Source organism: Prionailurus bengalensis, chromosome B2 (genome assembly GCF_016509475.1).
Source record: "Prionailurus bengalensis isolate Pbe53 chromosome B2, Fcat_Pben_1.1_paternal_pri, whole genome shotgun sequence".
NCBI classification, from domain to species: Eukaryota; Metazoa; Chordata; class Mammalia; order Carnivora; family Felidae; genus Prionailurus; species Prionailurus bengalensis.
Genome location: NC_057349.1, coordinates 62,864,056 through 62,882,795, shown reverse-complemented (window position 1 = coordinate 62,882,795; position 18,740 = coordinate 62,864,056). Strand labels below are relative to the sequence as shown.

General features: G+C 35.0%; 1 protein-coding gene and 1 pseudogene across 1 annotated transcript in view; one reads left to right on the top strand and one right to left on the bottom strand.

Annotated features, from left to right (window-relative positions):
• Positions 1–18,740, bottom strand: part of COL19A1 (collagen type XIX alpha 1 chain) — a 346,821-nt gene that overhangs the window by 279,568 nt on the left and 48,513 nt on the right. The window contains exons 5-7 of the mRNA XM_043591732.1: positions 13,600–13,723; positions 12,008–12,283; positions 1,940–2,020 (exon numbers count right to left, since the gene is read on the bottom strand). Of these exons, the coding sequence (XP_043447667.1) occupies positions 1,940–2,020; positions 12,008–12,283; positions 13,600–13,723 (481 nt within the window). The remainder of the gene's footprint in view (positions 1–1,939; positions 2,021–12,007; positions 12,284–13,599; positions 13,724–18,740) is intronic.
• On the top strand, positions 15,232–15,835 carry LOC122489672 (annotated as a pseudogene).

The following is an 18,740-nucleotide window of genomic DNA, read 5'->3' as shown; positions in this document are numbered from 1 at the left end:
AGTCGGTTACGCATCCGACTTCAGCCAGGTCACGATCTCGCAGTCTGTGAGTTCGAGCCCCGCGTCAGGCTCTGGGCTGATGGCTCAGAGCCTGGAGCCTGTTTCCGATTCTGTGTCTCCCTCTCTCTCTGCCCCTCCCCCGTTCATGCTCTGTCTCTCTCTGTCCCCAAAATAAATAAACGTTGGAAAAAAAATTAAAAAAAAAAAAATAAGCTTTCAGAGAATTAAACACCTTCAAAATTTACATATGTGGCTCCAGGAAGTCTTGGTATTTCAGGTCTGTAGATTGGCATTATAAATTATCTTTTTAGATATTTATAGAATGATATTTGGCTGGCTTTCATTTTACTTGGAATGAGAGCCATAAACTGGTTTGGAGATATGCTTTATAAAACCAAGTTACATAAGTAAAACAAGTAATTTTGAAAGACTTAGATAATGCTTTAAATCAGCCACATTATTATCCTACTATTCACAGTGAGAGACAGAAGTTAAAAATATTTTTGAATTACTAAGTTATTGATAAAATTTTCATACAATTTTGGATGTAAGTATAGAAGTTCTGAAAAGTCTAAGATACAAAGAAAAACATTTCACCTTTTCCTTTTCCTTTTCATATGTTCTCTCTGTAAGACTTTTTAAAATTAATCCCTGTTAAACACTTTTTGTCCCATCTACCTGCTTTAATAGTTGATAAGTCAACAACTTAAGAAAGTGTTTTGACTGTCTTCTAGAAACAAAGCTCTAGGAATAGAAAAGCATAGCATGAGGGGCACCTGGTGGTTCAGTCAGTTAAGGGTCCGACTTTGGCTCAGCTCATGATCTCATGGTTCCTGAGTTCGAGCCCCATGTCAGGCTCTGTGCTGACAGCTCAGAGCCTAGAGCCTGTTTCGGATTCTGTGTCACCCTCTTTCTCTCTGCCCTTTACGCATTTGCACTCCATCTCTCTCTCTCTCTCTCTCTCTCTCTCTCTCTCTCTCTCTCTCTCTGTCAAAAATAAACATTTTAAAAAATTAAAAAAAAAAAAAGTGGAGCATGAAAGTGTAACTCCCCTCAATGAGCTTAAAATGGAGTTGATTAAATAAAAACAAATGCAACTGTATCTAATAACATAAGATAGTGCACCTGATCACTATAATGAGAACTACAGAAAGTGCTGAATTCAGTATTTTTTTTTTGAATGGAATATTGGTACAAGAAATTAACAGTTGCACAGTTAGGTTGGGAATATTAAGAATGAGAGGCTGAGTAACCGAGTTTATATTCTGTTGCCAACAGGGAGTGACCAAAGGTTTGGGGAAAGAGATGAACAGCAGGCAGTGAATGTGCCTTATTCATGACTGTTATAGCCTTGTTCTTTAGCACAATGTCTAGAAGATCAGTGTTTTTGAATAACAAATGTTTATTGAGAGAAAATAAATGCATATACAAAGCAGTGATTCAGAGACTTATTCTGGTTATCTTGAAATAAAATGGTGTAGAGACTGGAAAGGCAGTTGACATGATAATGCAAAAATCCAGTCAGGAGATAAAGGCAGACCATGTCAATAAAAGGGAAAAGGTAGATGAAAAATCTATCACAAAGGAAAACTATCCAAGATGGATAACAAACTAGAAGAAGAAAGTGAGAAAGAGTAACATATGATTACAGATTTAAAATTCCTGCAACTGGAAAATGATGATGTTACCATTAGAACATATTTTAAGGAGAAAGTCATAAATTCTCTTTATGTCAAGTCCAAAGTAAGGACATACCATTCCCAAAGTTCAAGACAAAACACTGGGATTCACACTGTAAAAAGAAACTATGTGAGAGCACTATAAGGGGTGTCTTACTGGGAACAAATTACTTACCTGTCTTCAACAGAAGACACTCAGGGCTGCTCTACATCTACACTCTACAGACTGCATTCTTCACATGCTACGAAAACTAACTTACCTTAGCATCTGATATTTCACAGCATGTTTCTTGGGCTATGAAGTTTGAATTACAGTAGATTTTAAGTTGATGAAGTTCAATCTATTAAAAAAGTAGTGATAAGACACATCATTAGTTTTCTTGAAAATCACATTTAGGCACTTAAAAGCTATGGTAATTTAACTGGAAAGATAAAAAGAAGCTAATACAAATAAGTTATTGGTAGATATTTTTAATGTTTTTATTTAATTTAGGATTCATGATTTTATGGACCATTAGAGAAAGAGGCATGGATTCAATTATTGAGATAGATCTCTGTATGAAAGAAATCAGATAATGAAGGCAATTGCAAATTTTTGCTAGTTGTTTCATACAAAAAAGAAGTATTTAATTACAAGATAGGTATTGTTACTCATTACAATAAAGTATGCCCACAAAATAAGAAATATTCCAAAGTAAAAAATTCTGGAGAAAAAGTAAAGTCAAAGGAATGAACACATGATGGAAAAGGCTTTCTCAGTACCTCTAGATCTCTTATTTGAGGCACTGAAACAGATGCTTACTTCCCAACAAGAAAAAAAAAAGAGAGAGAGAGATTTGGTTTTCATCTTTTTCACGCATTCTAATATCTATGGGGTAATCCTAAGCCACACTCACAATCTTTTTACAAAAATAATAGATTTCTTCTCTTGGCTTAGCAGATTCACGTTTTTTGGCATTGGACATGAAATATAAAATAGTAAAACTTTGGTTTGTGAGCATAATTCATTCCGGAAACATGCTTATAGTCCAAAGCACTTGTATATCAAAGCAAATTTCAAAAACCATTGGTTCAGTTGTGATCATATGACATTCGCTGTCATATATTACTTATATTGCAAGACATTGCTCATTTATCAAGTTAAAATTATTATCAAAAATGTTTTCTCATCTTGTGGAACAAATTACTCACAATCCGAGATTTTACAGTTCAAAAAAGGTACAATCGTGCCTTTAAATGCAAAAGCAAGGAACCACATAAGAATAATAAAGAGTATTGACAGAATTTCAATATGACAGACATGTAAATTGGCTATTTTAAATTAGTCTGTGGTTGCAAATTTAGTAGTTTAAAATAAATCCTACAATGATTTGACATATTTGACACAGGTCAGAAACAACCTCTCCTTTCATCCCTGTCTTCTTCCTCCTGCCTGCCCTTCTCTTTCTCTCTCTGTCTCCACCTCTTCCTCTGTCTCCCAATATTCCAGAGCTAAATTATTCATTACTTTGATAACAAGATGTACTTGTTATAGAGATATCCAACTGTTATATTACAATAATTAATCCTACCATAATGAAAAGCAGATATCTTCAGTTATTTTGAAACTCTGCCCAACACCAAAAAAGCACAGAGGTAGAAAAAAGGCTGTAACTATCACTCTACACTGAGATGAACAAAATCAATTCAGCTCATGAAACATGTTAAGAACTCCAGACATCTTGTGAATTCATGAGCAGCCTTAATGATTTCTTTTGTGTAACTTTTTGCAAGATATTGAAGTTAACTTTTGTTTATAAAGTTTAAATACACTGTCTTACATAGTCTAATGAAAAGCCACATAGTAACATACCCACTAAGTAGAATAAAGAATGAGAACTCCAATTAACTTTCTTCCTAAAACCAATTAATCATCATCATTGTTACCAAAATAGCCAATAAATATTAAAACTCAATTATATACCATCCACTCTACTAGGCCCTTTATATGAATTATTTTATTTAACTGAAGATAGATGACCAATTTTTGACAGATTAGAAACTAATCAATTAACATGACATTGAAACTACATTCCTAGTTTAATGATGCTTTATTATTCATTAGTTACTTTAGAATCCTTCATTGACAACAGTACTTTATAAGGACAGTGTTCAGGGCTAAGTCTATACTGGCCCTTGTCACACAGAATTTGTTAAAAAAAAATCCTTTATATCAGTTTTGTCACCTACCTCTTTCTCACAGAAGCAAATGGACAGTATACATAACATAAACAAACTCAATTATTATGATTTTCTTCAATAACAGACATCCTGAATAAATAAAACATTTTTACATTACAACAGACCTTAAGAATCATAGAGCCTGTATGGAGATGATGAAAAATTAGTCCACTTAAACTTTTAGTAGGACCAAGAATCTTTATTTATTTATTTATTTATTTATTTATTTATTTATTTATTTATTTATTTTTCCAAGAATCTTTTTTAAGTGTTTATTCATTCATTTTGAGAGAGAAAGAGAGAGAGAGACAGAGAGACAGAGAGAGAGAGAGAATGTGAGTCGGGGAGGGGCAGAGAGAGTAGGACAGAGAGAGAATCCCAAGTAGGCTCTGAGATGTTAGCACAGAAGTGGATGCAGGGCTCATCTCATGAACTGTGAGATCATGACCTGAGACTAAATGAAGAGTTGGACACTTAACCTACTGAGCCACCCAGGTGCCCCAGGACCAAGAATCTTTATAGAATAAAATATGTATTTTATTTGTTTGTAACTCAAACACTATCTCATTAAAAAGCTGCATCATAATATGGCTTTAACATTTTTTATTTTTGTCTTTTTTTCATTTATTTATTTTTAAAATTTTAATTCCAGTGTATTTAACATAAAGTGTTATATTAGTTTCAGGTGTACAGTATAGTGATTCAATAATTCTGTACAATATTCAGTGCTCATTGTAATAAATGTACTCAATTCCCTTCCCCTATCTCCCTACTCACCCATCCCCCACTCATTTCCCCCTCTGGTAACCATCAGTTTCTTCTTTATAGTTAAGAATCTGTTTTCTGGTCTCTTTTTTTCATTATTTGTTTTGCTTCTTAAGTTTTACATATGAGTGAAATCTTATGGTATTTGTCTTTCTCTGACTTATTTCACTCAGCATTATACTCTCTAGGTCCATCCATGTGTACCAAATGCCAAGATTTCATTCTTTTTTTGTGGCTGATTTATATATATATACACATATATATATATATATGCATATTATATACATATATACACATATTATATACATATATAAATTATATATGTATATAATATTTCTATATATATTTCTATATATAATAAATATATATATAATATTTCTATTCTTAATTTTTTGAAGAACCTCCATACTGTTATCCACAGTGGTTGCATGAGTTTGTATTTCCACCAACAGTGAACAAGGGTTCCTTTTTCTTGGCATTCTCACCAACACATGTTTTTTGTGTTTTTGATTTTAGCCATTCTGACAAGTGTGAAGTGATATCTCTGTGGTTTTGACTTGCATGTCCCTGATAATGAGTGATGTTGAGCATCTTTTCATGTATCTGTTGGCCATCTGTATGTCTTCTTTGGAGAAATGTCTGTTCATGTCTCTGCCCATTTTTTAATTGGATTATTTGTTTTTTTGTGCGTTGAACTGTATAAATTCTTCACATATTTTGGAAACTCACTCTTTACCAGATATGTCATTTGCAAAAGTCTTCTCTCATTCACTAGGTTATATTCTAGTTTTGCTGATAGTTACCTTTGCCGTGCAGAAGTTTTTATTTTGAAAAAGTGCATTAGTTTATTTTTGCTTTTGTTTCCCCTGCCTCAGGAGACATGTCTAGAAAAATGTTGCTGTGGACAATGTCAAAGAACTTACTGCCTGTGCTCTCTTCTAGGGTTTTTATTGTTTCAGGTCTCACATTTAGGTCCCTAACCCATTTTGAGTTTATTTTTATGTATGATACAAGAAAGCGGTGCAGTTTCATTCTTTTGCATGTGGCTGTCCAGTTTCTCCAATGCCATTTGTTGAAGAGTCTTTCTCCCATTGCATATTCTTCCCTCCTTTGTTAAAGATTACTTGACAATATAATTGTGAGTTTATTTCTGGGCTTTCTTTTCTGTTCTATTGATCTATGTGTCTATTTTTGTGCAGTACCATAGTGTTTTGATTAGTACAGTTTTTCAGTGCTTCTTGAAATCTGGAATTGTGATACCTCCAGTTTTGTTCTTCTTTTTCGAGATAACTTTGGCTATTCAGGGACTTTTGTGCTTCCATACAAATTTTAGATTATTTGTTCCAGTTCTGTGAAAAATGCTCTTGGTGTTTTGATAGGGATTGCATTAAATCTATAGATTGCTTTGGGTAGTATGGAAATTTTAACAGTATTTATTCTCCCAATCCACAAACACGGAATATCTTTCCATTAGTTTGTGTCATCTTCAATCTCTTTCATCAGTGTTTTATAGTTTTCAGAGTTCATGTCTTCCATCTCCTTGGTTAAGTTTACTCCTAGGAATTTTATTATTTTTTGTGCAATTGTAAATGGTACTGTACTCTTAATTTCTTTGTCTGCTTCATTATTAGTGTATTGAAATGCAACAGATTTCTATATGTTGATTTGGTATTCTATAACTATACTGAATTCATTTATCAGGTCTAGTAGATTTTTGGAGTCTTTAGAATTTTCTATATACATATATATTACCATGTCATCTGCAAATAGTGAAAGTTTTACTTCTTCCTTACCAATTTGCATGCTTTTTATTCCTTTTTCTTTATCTGACTCCTGTGGCTAGGACTTCCAGTACCATGTTGATAAAAGTGGTGGGAGTGAGTAACTCTGTCTTGTTCCTGAGATTAGAAGAAAAGCTCTCCACTTTTCACCATTAAGTATGATGTTTGCTGTGGGTCTGTCATACATGGCCTTTATTATATTGAGGTATGTTCCCTCTAAACCTACTTTGTTGAGGGTTTTTATCACGAATGGAGGTTGTACTTTGTCAAATGCTTTTTCTGCATCTACTAAAATGCTCATATGCTTTTTATCCTTTGTCTTGTTGATATGATATATCACATTGATTTGCAAATACTGAACCACTCTTGCATCTCAGGAATAAATCCCACTTGATGGTGGTGTATGATTTTTTTAAATGCATTATTGGATTCAATTTGCTAATATTTTGTTGAGGATTTTTCCACCAATTTTAATCAGAGATATTGGCCTGTAGTTCTCTTTTTTCGTAGTGTCTTTATCTGCTTTTGGTTTTAGGGTAATGATGGCCTCATGGAATGAATTTGGAAACTTTCCTTCTTCTATATCTTGCAATAGTTTGAGAACAGTTGGTATTAACTCTTCTTTAAAGTCTCAGTAAAATTCACTTGTGAAGCGTCTAAGAGTTTTTGGATTACTGATTCAATTTCATTGGTCTGTTAAAATTTTCTATTCATACTTCAGTTTAGGAAGGTTATATTTTCCTAGGAATTTATCCATTTCTTCTAAGTTGTCCAATTTGTTGACATATAATTTTCATATTTTCTTACAATAATTTGTATTTCCATGGTATCAGTTTTTATTTCTCCTTTTTCATTTCTGATTTTGTTTGAGTGTTCTCTCTTGTTCTCTTTTTTTTTTTATGAGTCTAGCTAGAGGTTTATCAATTTTGTTGATCTTTTCAAAGAGCCAGCTCCTAGTTTCATTGATCTATTGTGTTTTAGTTTTTATTTTGTGTATTTCTGCTCTAATATTTATTATTTTCTTCCGTCTGGTTTGATGGAAGAAAATAGCTGCTTTATATGTAAGGTTATTTTGCTTATTTGATACTTTTCTTGCTTCTTGAGGTAGACCTGCATTGCTGTTAACTTCCTTGTTGGAACCACTTTGCTGCATCCCAAAGATTTTGGACCACTGTTTTTTCATTTTCATTTGTTTCCATGTATTTTTATTTCCCCTTGATTTCTTGGTTGACCCATTTATTTTTTAGTAGCATGTTATTAACTTCCATGTATTTGTGTTTTTTTCCACATTTTTTTCTTGTGAATGATTTCTAGTTTCATAGCATTGTGGTCAGAAAAGATGCATAGTATGACTTTGATCTTTTTAAGTTTGTCGAAACTTGTTTTGTGGCCTAATATGTTATCTCTTCTGGAGAATGTTCCATGTACACTTGAGAAGAATGTGTACTATACTGTTTCAGGATGGAACATTCTGAATATATCTGTTAGATTGATCAGGTCCACTGTGTCATCCAAAGCCCCTGTTTCCTTGTTAATTTTCTGTTTGGATGATCTATCTATTAATGTTAGTGAGATCTTAAAGCCCCCTATTATTATTTGATTACTATTGAGTACTTCCTTTATGTTTGTGATTAGCTGCTTTCTGTATTTGGGGTCTCCTATATTGGGTACATAAATATTTACAGTTATATCTTCTTGTTGGATTGCTCCCTTTATGATTATATAGTGTCCTTCTTTGTCTTTTTTAGTTTTTGTTTTAAAGTCTATTTTGTCTGATAGAAATATTGCTATCTTTCTTTTCACTTCTGTTTGCATGATAAATACCTTTCTGCCCCTTCCCACTTTCAATGTTCATGTGTCTTTAGGCTTGAAATGAGTGTCTTGTAGGCAGCATACAGATGGGTCTTGTTTTTTATCCATTCCATCATCCTGTGTCTTTTGATTGGAGCATTTAGTCCATTTACATTCAAAGTAATTATGGATAGGTATGTACTTATTGCCATTTTGATTTATAACCACTTATTCTGTGGTTGTTTTTATAGTTCTTCTCTGTTCCTTTCTTCTCTTGCTTTATTCTTTCTCAGTTTGCTGGCTTTCTTTAGTGATATACATGGATTCCATTCCTTTAATTTTTGCATATATATTATTGGTTTTTGATTTGGGATTACTATCAGGTTTGTATATATTATGCTAATAGCAGTCTATATTAAGTTGATGGTCACTTAAATTTGAACCCATTCTTTACTCCTCTCCCCCTCACATTTTAGGTATATGGTGTCATACTTTACATCCTTCTATTTATGAATCCTTTGACTGATTTTCAGAGATATAATTGACTTGATTGTTCTTGTGTTTCCTACTTTTCTTACTCCTACTTCTGGTCTTTTCTTTCCACTTAAAGAGTCCCCTTTAACATTTCTTGTAGGACTGGCCTTGTGGTCATAAATTCCTTTAACTTTTGTTTGTTTGGGAAACTCTTTATCTCTCTTTCTACTCTGAATGATAGCCTTGCTGGATAGAATATTGTTGGCAGCAGGTTTTTTTCTTTCATCACTTTGAATATAACATGGCACTCTCTTCTGACCTGCAAAGTTTCTACTGAAAATCAGCTGATAGCCTTATGAAATTTTCCTGGTATGTAACTTTTTTCTTTTCTCTTGCTGCTTTTATTTTTATTTATTTATTATTTATTTAACATTTATTTTTGAGAGACAGAGAGACAGAGCATGAATGGGAGAAGGGCAGAGAGAGAGAGAGGGACACACAGAATCCAAAGCAGGCTCCAGGCTCTGAGCAGTCAGCACAGAGCCTGACATGGGGCTTGAACTCAGGAACCCATGAACCGTGCAACTATGACCTGAGCTGAAGTCAGACACGTAACTGACTGAGCCACCCAGGTGCCCCTTCTCTTGCTGCTTTTAGAATTCTCTCTTTATCACTACTTTTTGCTATTTCAATTATGATGTGTCTTGGGTTGATTCTGCTGGGGTCTCTGTCTCCTTGATCTGGATTTCTGTTTCCTTCCCAGATTCAGGAAGTTTTCAGCTATTATTTCTTCAAATAAATTTTCTGATCCCCTTTTTCTCTCTCTTCCTTTTGGGACTCCTATAATGTTAATGTTATTACACTTGATGATGTCACTAAGTTGCCTAAGTGTATTTTTATTTTTTTATTATTATTTTTTTCCTCTCTCCTGTTCAACTTGATTGCTTTCCATTAATCTGTCCTCCAGGTCACTGATCTGTTCTTGTGCTTCCTCTAGTCTACAATGTATTCCATCTAGTGAATTTTTAATTTAGGTTATTGAGCTCTTCATCTCTGGTTTTTTGGTTTTTTTTTTTTATGTTTTATGTCTCTTAGTTAAGGGTCTCAATGAGGTCTTCCACTCTTTTCTCAAACCCAGTTTGTATCTTTATCACCATTACTTTAAATTTTTTATTAGGCATATTACTTATCTCCATTTCACTTAGGTCTCTTTCTGTCATTTTGTCCTGTTCTTTCATTTGGGACATATTCCTCTGTCCTCTCATTTTGGGTATGGCTTTAATTTTACCTTCAAATGAAGTAAGATGTCACACTAAAAAACCATTGTAATACTATAATTTTTACATTATGTCTTTCTAGAGGACACACCTGATATTTTTCAGCTTCAGGTTCTGAGCTTAATTATTCTCTTGCATGAGAAGTTAGTAAGACACATGACACAGCACTCAGCTTTCAGAGGGTGAGCTCTGAGCCTGGGCCCTGGTCTTGAAACAGCTTGTTCCTCTCTCATTGCTACCTCCCTACAAAGGTTATGAATTTATCTCAGTGTGTTCTTAGTTCTTCCAGTTCTTCTGAAAACAGAGCCTTGCTCTCACTAATCCTGTAAGAGATTCTAATCCCAAACTCCAGTCTTAAACTTTGGTACTTGCAGCAGGTATCACTCTCTACTACTATTGCAGAATTCCCTGAATGGACTCCTATCTACCTACACTACACCTACTGCTGAAAGTTACATCACTGATGTTCTTTCTAACTGGCAGTCTCAGTCTCCACTTCCTCCCTTGCCTTTGGAGAGACCTTTCTGAAAGGTCTGTCTATACTGTTGTATTGCAATTAATACTGTTATTATTATTGGCAGCCACAATTTACAGACATAGTCTTTGATCCTTCCATTAGCCTTCAAGATCTCTTGAGAGCAAGAGAAGTTTTTTTTGTTTGTTTGTTTTTTTCCCCATTCTCCTAGGGAAGGGTTGAGTGGAGTGTCTGGTCCTGAAGAAACAAATGAATATACAGGGAACTAACTACATATTAGGCACTATTGCACATACTCTATACAATTATAACTAAGTAACTCTACCAACAATATTTTTTAACTGAGAATACTGAGACCCAGATAAATTAACAGCTAACAAAAGAAATCAGCAGATCATTAAGAACTAGGATTTACAACCTCATCTGTCTGATCCTCAAACCATCTTACTCTCCATAATGCCATGATGCCTTGCCTCTAGGATTCATTTTTCCTACTCTGGCCTATTTTGCTGATCATTACTGAGCTCCAGTTATGACATTCTCACTGATTCATTCAATGTCTCTAACAGAAAACACTTTAAAAATATTTTATTGACTATATACACTATATATATTTTACTGACTATATACACACACATATATTAACTTTATCCATCCATTAATCATCTATCTATATTGATTCCTTCCACAAGGGCATTTAGAAAAAATACACTGCCCAAATATATATTTGTACAGAATTGTGCTTTTGAAACAAAATTGAGCTATTAAGTGTTCTGTGTTAACACTATTAGCAATTCCCATTGGTGACCTGCATTCAGATTATTTTTATGGGTTTTCCCATCATTCTACCCATAAAAAAATGTAAAGTCATGAAATTTAGATATATCTCACTTTTTTAGGTTTATAGGCCTTCTTCTTTAAGTAAATTAATAATAAATCTATTATCACTTGAGCATCAAATATAGTTTTTAAAGGGCCTTTTCAAATGAAAGGATTTTACAAGACATTGTTATCATCCAAATGACCTACTGATACAATTAGTGGTTATATTTCAGTCACAGCAGAACTTAAAAAACCCTTATAGGCTTATGAAAAATAGTCTGCAATACAAAACAATTGCTATTCTGAAGATGAATAAACAGCCTATTGTTCTTGAGTGGAAACATCAGATAATCTGGAACCATTTAATTTAAAGTTCATCTTTTTCCAGTCTTTTCTATTCAAAACATATAAGCTTATTCAAGCTACTTTTTGTATCATATTGTCAATTTTTACTAAGCTTTAATTGCAACAACCTCATTTTTTAAGGCATGACCTAGTTCTTTTAAATTCACAGGCTAGAGAAAATGGGTGAAAACAGAGAGAAGATAATATATGTGAAAATACAGTTGGAAATACATGGCAATGCTTCACACATCTGATGGCTAATTTAAAAAGTGTTGAGAAGGGAATGTATTACAAAGTAATTAAAGAAAGAAGGTTTTAATAAGGTATCTAATTTAGAAGTTTTACTAGTTCTCTTTCATAACGAACATCACAACTCACATCCACAGGCTTGCCATCGGAAGCTCGTGCAGCAATAACAGTCCTTCCACGAAGGTCCACAGCGTTCTTTTCATCTATATAACGGCTTGCAATTAAATTACAATCCATATAGAGTGAAATGCCCCGGGATTGTATACCAATGCCAAGTTTATGCCACTGACGATCAAACAAAGGACGGAGTTCTCGATTTTTAAAAATGTAGTTCAACACATCTCCCTCAGCAGCTCGGAACATAAATTCCACCACTTTCTTTCCACCATCAACGGCTATAGAAATCTGCAAAAATGCAAATTAGCTTTAAGTGTTTTAAAACCAGTGTTCAAAATTACTAAAGCACACAAATAAAAAAATCAGAAATGCATGTTAGTATAACTGAAGGACTTAGTAAAATGTTTTAGATGACACCTGGGTCCACCAGACTTGTTAATATAAAAGAACAACAAATATCCAGCTACAAAAATGTTTCAAATATGGGGTATTCTGGTGAATGTCATATGTTCCTTTCTTGAGAGAACATCTGAGAGTATATATTTATATGTGTGTATGTATGTATCTAAGTATATATATAATTCTGTATGAGTAATTCAAGAATTAAATGTTACTTAATTTAAAAAGCATAAGAATAGGATTACTTCTCTTAGCATGGAAACTGAGATCAACTTCTTGAAACTTTGATGATTTGCATGGTGCAGAAAAGAATGCATTTTCATAAAGGACATGCTTTTTCAGTTCATTTCATTTTTCCACCATAAAATTGTGACTTTATTAACAGATTAAAAGACCAGTGAAATAAAAAGCATGTCAGTGGATATGTACAGAAATAAACACAAATGTAAGGTGCCAATAAGTAATACTGAGGTTCATCTCCTGCCCTGGAGTCCTTGCACTCTCATCTTTCTGCCCAAATGACATCTCTTCCATAAGTATTCCTACGTTCCTATTCTCCGTGTGCCCCATTTTGGGAAGCTGTCCTTTCTATGTTCTCGCAGTCCACGCCCAGCTCCGAGCTTACCTCTACCACTGCACCTGTCGCACTATGATTATGCTCTAGCATATTGTTCTCCTAGATGACATCCCCTTAGGCCTTATGCTCCCTGAGAAAGGAATTACGCTTGTTAAAATCTTATCTTTGTCACTAACTAGCATACAGCATGTGTTCAGTAACTTTTTATTGATGGCATCAATATTTATATCCTGGTTCTTCATTTACTAAGGACTTTCAGATGAAACAACGAACAGCTTTAAAAATAATACATATCAGAAATTATAGGAAATGAAGAAGTTATTAGTGAGATGGACTTAGTGTCAATGAAGCAGTTGTGAAAGAAGGGCCATTTGAGTATCTTTAGACAAAATATGAATCTAGAAGTGAAAACAAACAAAAAAACAATCTTGTCTCACCCACCATGCTCTCATATTACAGATCTCAACAAAATCATCCTATGAGAATATTTGCATTTCCCTGCTGATGAATCCTTTAAAAGACTATTTGGACACCACATCTGCTTCCAAATTTGGGCACACTGTTCCAAGATTCACCTGGCATAATCACATAAGGGAAAACTAATCGGCACAACACTATGGCTCCTTACCTGTGGCAGATTCTGCAGGTTTAACACCTGCCACAGGAACCACCGTTCCTTTTTGGTGCTTCTGCGCACACGAAACACAGCTGCTATGGCGTACTCGTCAGGAAGGCCTTTGGGAAATATCTTACTGGGGGGAGGAAAACAAAGAACTATTGTGAGAAGACTGAAGATGAAGAGGAAAGAAAATCTAGATATGAAGGTTTTTGTAACACAATATCTCAGTCATATTTTTCTCAATGAACTTATAACTTATGATGCATTTTTATAGTAATCTACCTATTGGACATATGGAAGCATCCATACCTACAGTATCTATGCAGTTTTTAATCCTTGTTCTCTCCCTTTTTAGAAAGTGTCTAGTAAAAGATTGTTAAAGTTTGGGGTGTGTAAGAGCAAGGGAATAGGGCTAAAGCACTATGCAGTGATATTCCCTGACTCAACAAGATGTTTCAACAGAGGAAAATATCAGATTTCCCTGCTGTCTGGCAAACACTAGGGATTTATAATGGAAATAAATAGTACCCCTCTGTTTTGTCTATAGGCAGAACTACAGAGCACACCACTAACAATTAAATGTATATTTTCCAAAGAAGTTTTATCATATTAAATTCTTGCAAATGAGTTCCTAAGACTGATTTTCTAGTATCCATTTAAGACTCATACTGAAAAATAAACTAAAGAGGTTTTAGCTTATTTTTCATTCTTACAAAAATATAACTAGCAAATTCTTTCTAGGTAGCAGAGAGAAGCCAAAAGACAATCCAAATATCTTTCTCCCTCAATCTTGTTTCAAAATACTGGTCTCACCGGCCCATGAGGAAACTCAGGGAAAAAAAACTCAAAATGAACAGATCTCAAATTTAGACTTTCATTGGAAAACAAGAAGAAATACATTCCTACCACCTGACTTTTAAATTTACCTGCATTGTACATAAAAACTCTGCAAGACAGGAATCATTCTTTTCTTTTAAAAAATCATGAGGAATAGTAGGTAAGAATTCTCTTAAGGACTAACATAGCCAAAAGCTGTTTATATAAAGGTAACACTGTACCTTGAAATGGTAACTACTAACTCTGAACTTTACACTAAGGTCTACTGAAACTGATGACCACCTACTGAAAATGACAAGCAAACTGTCATGGAGCATTCTGAAATTTTGATTCTACCCTCTGTGTTGGAAACCAAGTTATATAAGGTAGAGAAATCAGGGAAAAATAAGAAAACAGCTGTACTGGCCTAAAGTTCTTATTTGCTTATTGGTTAAACACAGACACCCATTTATGTCTACATGCGTATATATACATACAACTTTATCTTTTTGACAATCTATTTAAAAGGGAGGCAACTTGACTTTATTGCATTTATATATTATATCCTCTCTTAAGTGAGCAAGTGATTAATGAATGATTTTTTTTATTCCACCACAATAAAACAAAATTTCTAAAATGGGATTTTCTCTATGAAGTCACCATTATTTTTTAATGTTTATTTAAAACTTAATATGTTTTAAATATTGTGAGATCATATCCTGAGCGAAAATCAAGAATTGGTTGCCTAACTGACTGAACCACCCAGGAACCCCTATAAAGTCACCATTATTAAACTGAATTTCACAATGACCATTACTGTACCAGTTTGAGTAACATTGTTCATTTAAAAACAAACAAAATGGTTAATTCTGCTTCCTGTCTGACTCTGGCTTCTTTTCTGAGTCACACTGAGCCATGAGCTGCTTCAGGGATGTCTTTAGGAGGTAGCACCACGGCGGAAGATATCAAGACCCAAATCAAGAATTATCAGACTGCCCCTTTTGACAGTCACTTCCCCAACCAGAACCAGACCAGGAACCGCTGGCAGAACTGCCTGTCCTTCCACCATTGTGAGAAGACAATGACTGCTCGTGGGGATGATGTCTCCATGTGCAAAATAGTATTGGGTGTGTGTACACAATCTGTCCCGTATCCTGGGGGTGATCACCCTGGGATGATGGCCTGGCATTAGGCACGTTTCCTGGGATGATGTGAACTGACTCCACCCACCTCTCCTTTGTCCTCCATTCTTCTCCAAGGGTGGTGAAGGGGGACCTGGGTACATGGTGATCCCCACCTTGGGATCCTCAATCATGGCTTAACTAAGAATAAATACTCACTGGAAAAGTGAAGACTGTGTATATGTAAAAGAGCCAGATGATCAGGTAAGAAGCCTGGGTAGAACATTACCTTGACCAGTAAGGGGGGCTTCAGGGTGATTGTTTTTTCTGTTTTGTCTTACATTATTAAACTGATCACCTTCTCTACACCAGACAAGAGTCTTTACACAAAGTAGCCTCAAGCCCCTGTATGTGCTAAAATGTATCTGCATATTCTCTTTTATTATCTATAAAACTTCAAAAAAATTATGTAATTTCAGAACCATATAAAATTGTTTAATAAAAACTCCTATGTATAAATAAATAAGTAAGTAAATAAAACAATGGGGCTTTAACATCTGCCATTTCTCTTTGGGACCACCTATAAATCTGAAGAAGAGTACAGACAGAGGTGAGAGGTGATGCCAAATCATAAGCTTCCAAATAAAAATTTTGAACTAGTTAGTTGCATCAAAATTCCTTTTAAAAAGGAAACATCGGTATACCTGGGTGGTTCAATCAGTTAAGTGTCTGACTCTTGATTTACGCCCAGGTCATAATCTCATGGTTCATGAGTTCGAGCCCCATGTCAAGTAGCACAGAGCCTGCTTGGGATTCTCTGTCTCCCTCTCTTACCCCTCCTCCCCTCTTCATTCTTTATCTCTCTCTCTCTCTCTCTCTCTCTCTCAAAACAAATAAATAAACATTAAAAAAAAAGGAAACCTCAATCCACACAGCAGATCCCTACCCATCCCCTACATGCAGTAACTTGTGTCTCTACCTGTCTTCAAATTTCCTGCCTCCTTTATCCTATTCTCTACCTTCATGGTTTCAGGATCATATCTTTATTTCAAGTGTTTTGGAATTTGACAACACTATTTCCTGGGATTTTTCTTCTATTCTTTGTATTGAACACATCTTCCAATATGAGCTATACATCACCAAAAAAAATTGTAAGTTTTTATTCTTTTCTCCATATAATATTCTCTTATCCCCTCTTTTAGGAACTCCTTTTTTAGACAACTGTTTAACACCTGTAATACCACCCATGCAGTTTCCTTACCCTTTCTCTTATATTTTTTCACCTCCTTATTTATTGTACTTTCCGAGATATTTCCCTGATTTGTTTTCCAATCCATCTATTCAACACCAATTTTTGCTATTTTCTTATTTCCAAGATGCTCTTGTGTTCTCTTTTTAAAAATATCCTGAATGCAATATTTTAAACCCCTGACATAATCAATTAGGTTGGCTTTTAAATGTTTTTCTCTGCATCCTTGACTATCTTCATTTCACTCTGGTTAGCTTTTCCTGTTTGATAGTTTGGCCTCTCTCTTCCATGTTGGAAGCTATACCCTAACTTCTGATCATTTTTTTATAATCCATATATATGTAAGGATGAAGCATTTAACTTTGACAGCAACCTTCATGTATGCTGGCACAGTGTGTTGATGAATAACTTCACTGCATAGCATGATCAGCTGGAAGATTTCACTGAGAGTTCCTCAAATGTGAATGTAGAAAGATTAGTTCTCTGGCACAAAAACAGACACATAGACCAATGGAATAGAATAGAAACCCCAGAACTAGACCCACAAACGTATGGCCAACTCATCTTTGACAAAGCAGGAAAGAACATCCAATGGAAAAAAGACAGTCTCTTTAACAAATGGTGCTGGGAGAACTGGACAGCAACATGCAGAAGGTTGAAACTAGACCACTTTCTCACACCATTCACAAAAATAAACTCAAAATGGATAAAGGACCTGAATATGAGACAGGAAACCATCAAAACCTTAGAGGAGAAAGCAGGAAAAGACCTCTCTGACCTCAGACGTAGCAATCTCTTACTCGACACATCCCCAAAGGCAAGGGAATTAAAAGCAAAAGTGAATTACTGGGACCTTATGAAGATAAAAAGCTTCTGCACAGCAAAGGAAACAACCAACAAAACTAAAAGGCAACCAACGGAATGGGAAAAGATATTTGCAAATGACATATCGGACAAAGGGCTAGTATCCAAAATCTATAAAGAGCTCACCAAACTCCACACCCGAAAAACAAATAACCCAGTGAAGAAATGGGCAGAAAACATGAATAGACGCTTCTCTAAAGAAGACATCCGGATGGCCAACAGGCACATGAAAAGATGTTCAGCGTCGCTCCTTATCAGGGAAATACAAATCAAAACCACACTCAGGTATCACCTCACGCCAGTCAGAGTGGCCAAAATGAACAAATCAGGAGACTATAGATGCTGGAGAGGATGTGGAGAAACGGGAACCCTCTTGCACTGTTGGTGGGAATGCAAATTGGTGCAGCCGCTCTGGAAAGCAGTGTGGAGGTTCCTCAGAAAATTAAAAATAGACCTACCCTATGGCCCAGCAATAGCACTGCTAGGAATTTATCCAAGGGATACAGGAGTACTGATGCATAGGGCCACTTGTACCCCAATGTTCATAGCAGCACTCTCAACAATAGCCAAATTATGGAAAGAGCCTAAATGTCCATCAACTGATGAATGGATAAAGAAATTGTGGTTTATATACACAATGGAGTACTATGTGGCAATGAGAAAAAATGAAATATGGCCTTTTGTAGCAACGTGGATGAAACTGGAGAGTGTGATGCTAAGTGAAATAAGCCATACAGAGAAAGACAGATACCATATGGTTTCACTCTTATGTGGATCCTGAGAAACTTAACAGGAACCCATGGGGGAGGGGAAGGAAAAAAAAAAGAAAGAGTAGGGGGAGAGAGCCAAAGCATAAGAGACTGTTAAAAACTGAGAACAAACTGAGGGTTGATGGGGGGTGGGAGGGAGGAGAAGGTGGGTGATGGGTATTGAGGAGGGCACCTTTTGGGATGAGCACTGGGTGTTGTATGGAAACCAATTTGACAATAAATTTCATATATAAAAAAAAAAAAAGATTAGTTCTCTAGGAACATCCAGTTTCTCCAAAGAAGAATCTACTTCCCACTTGATAAAATGTTTTCATCTGGATGCAGGCATTC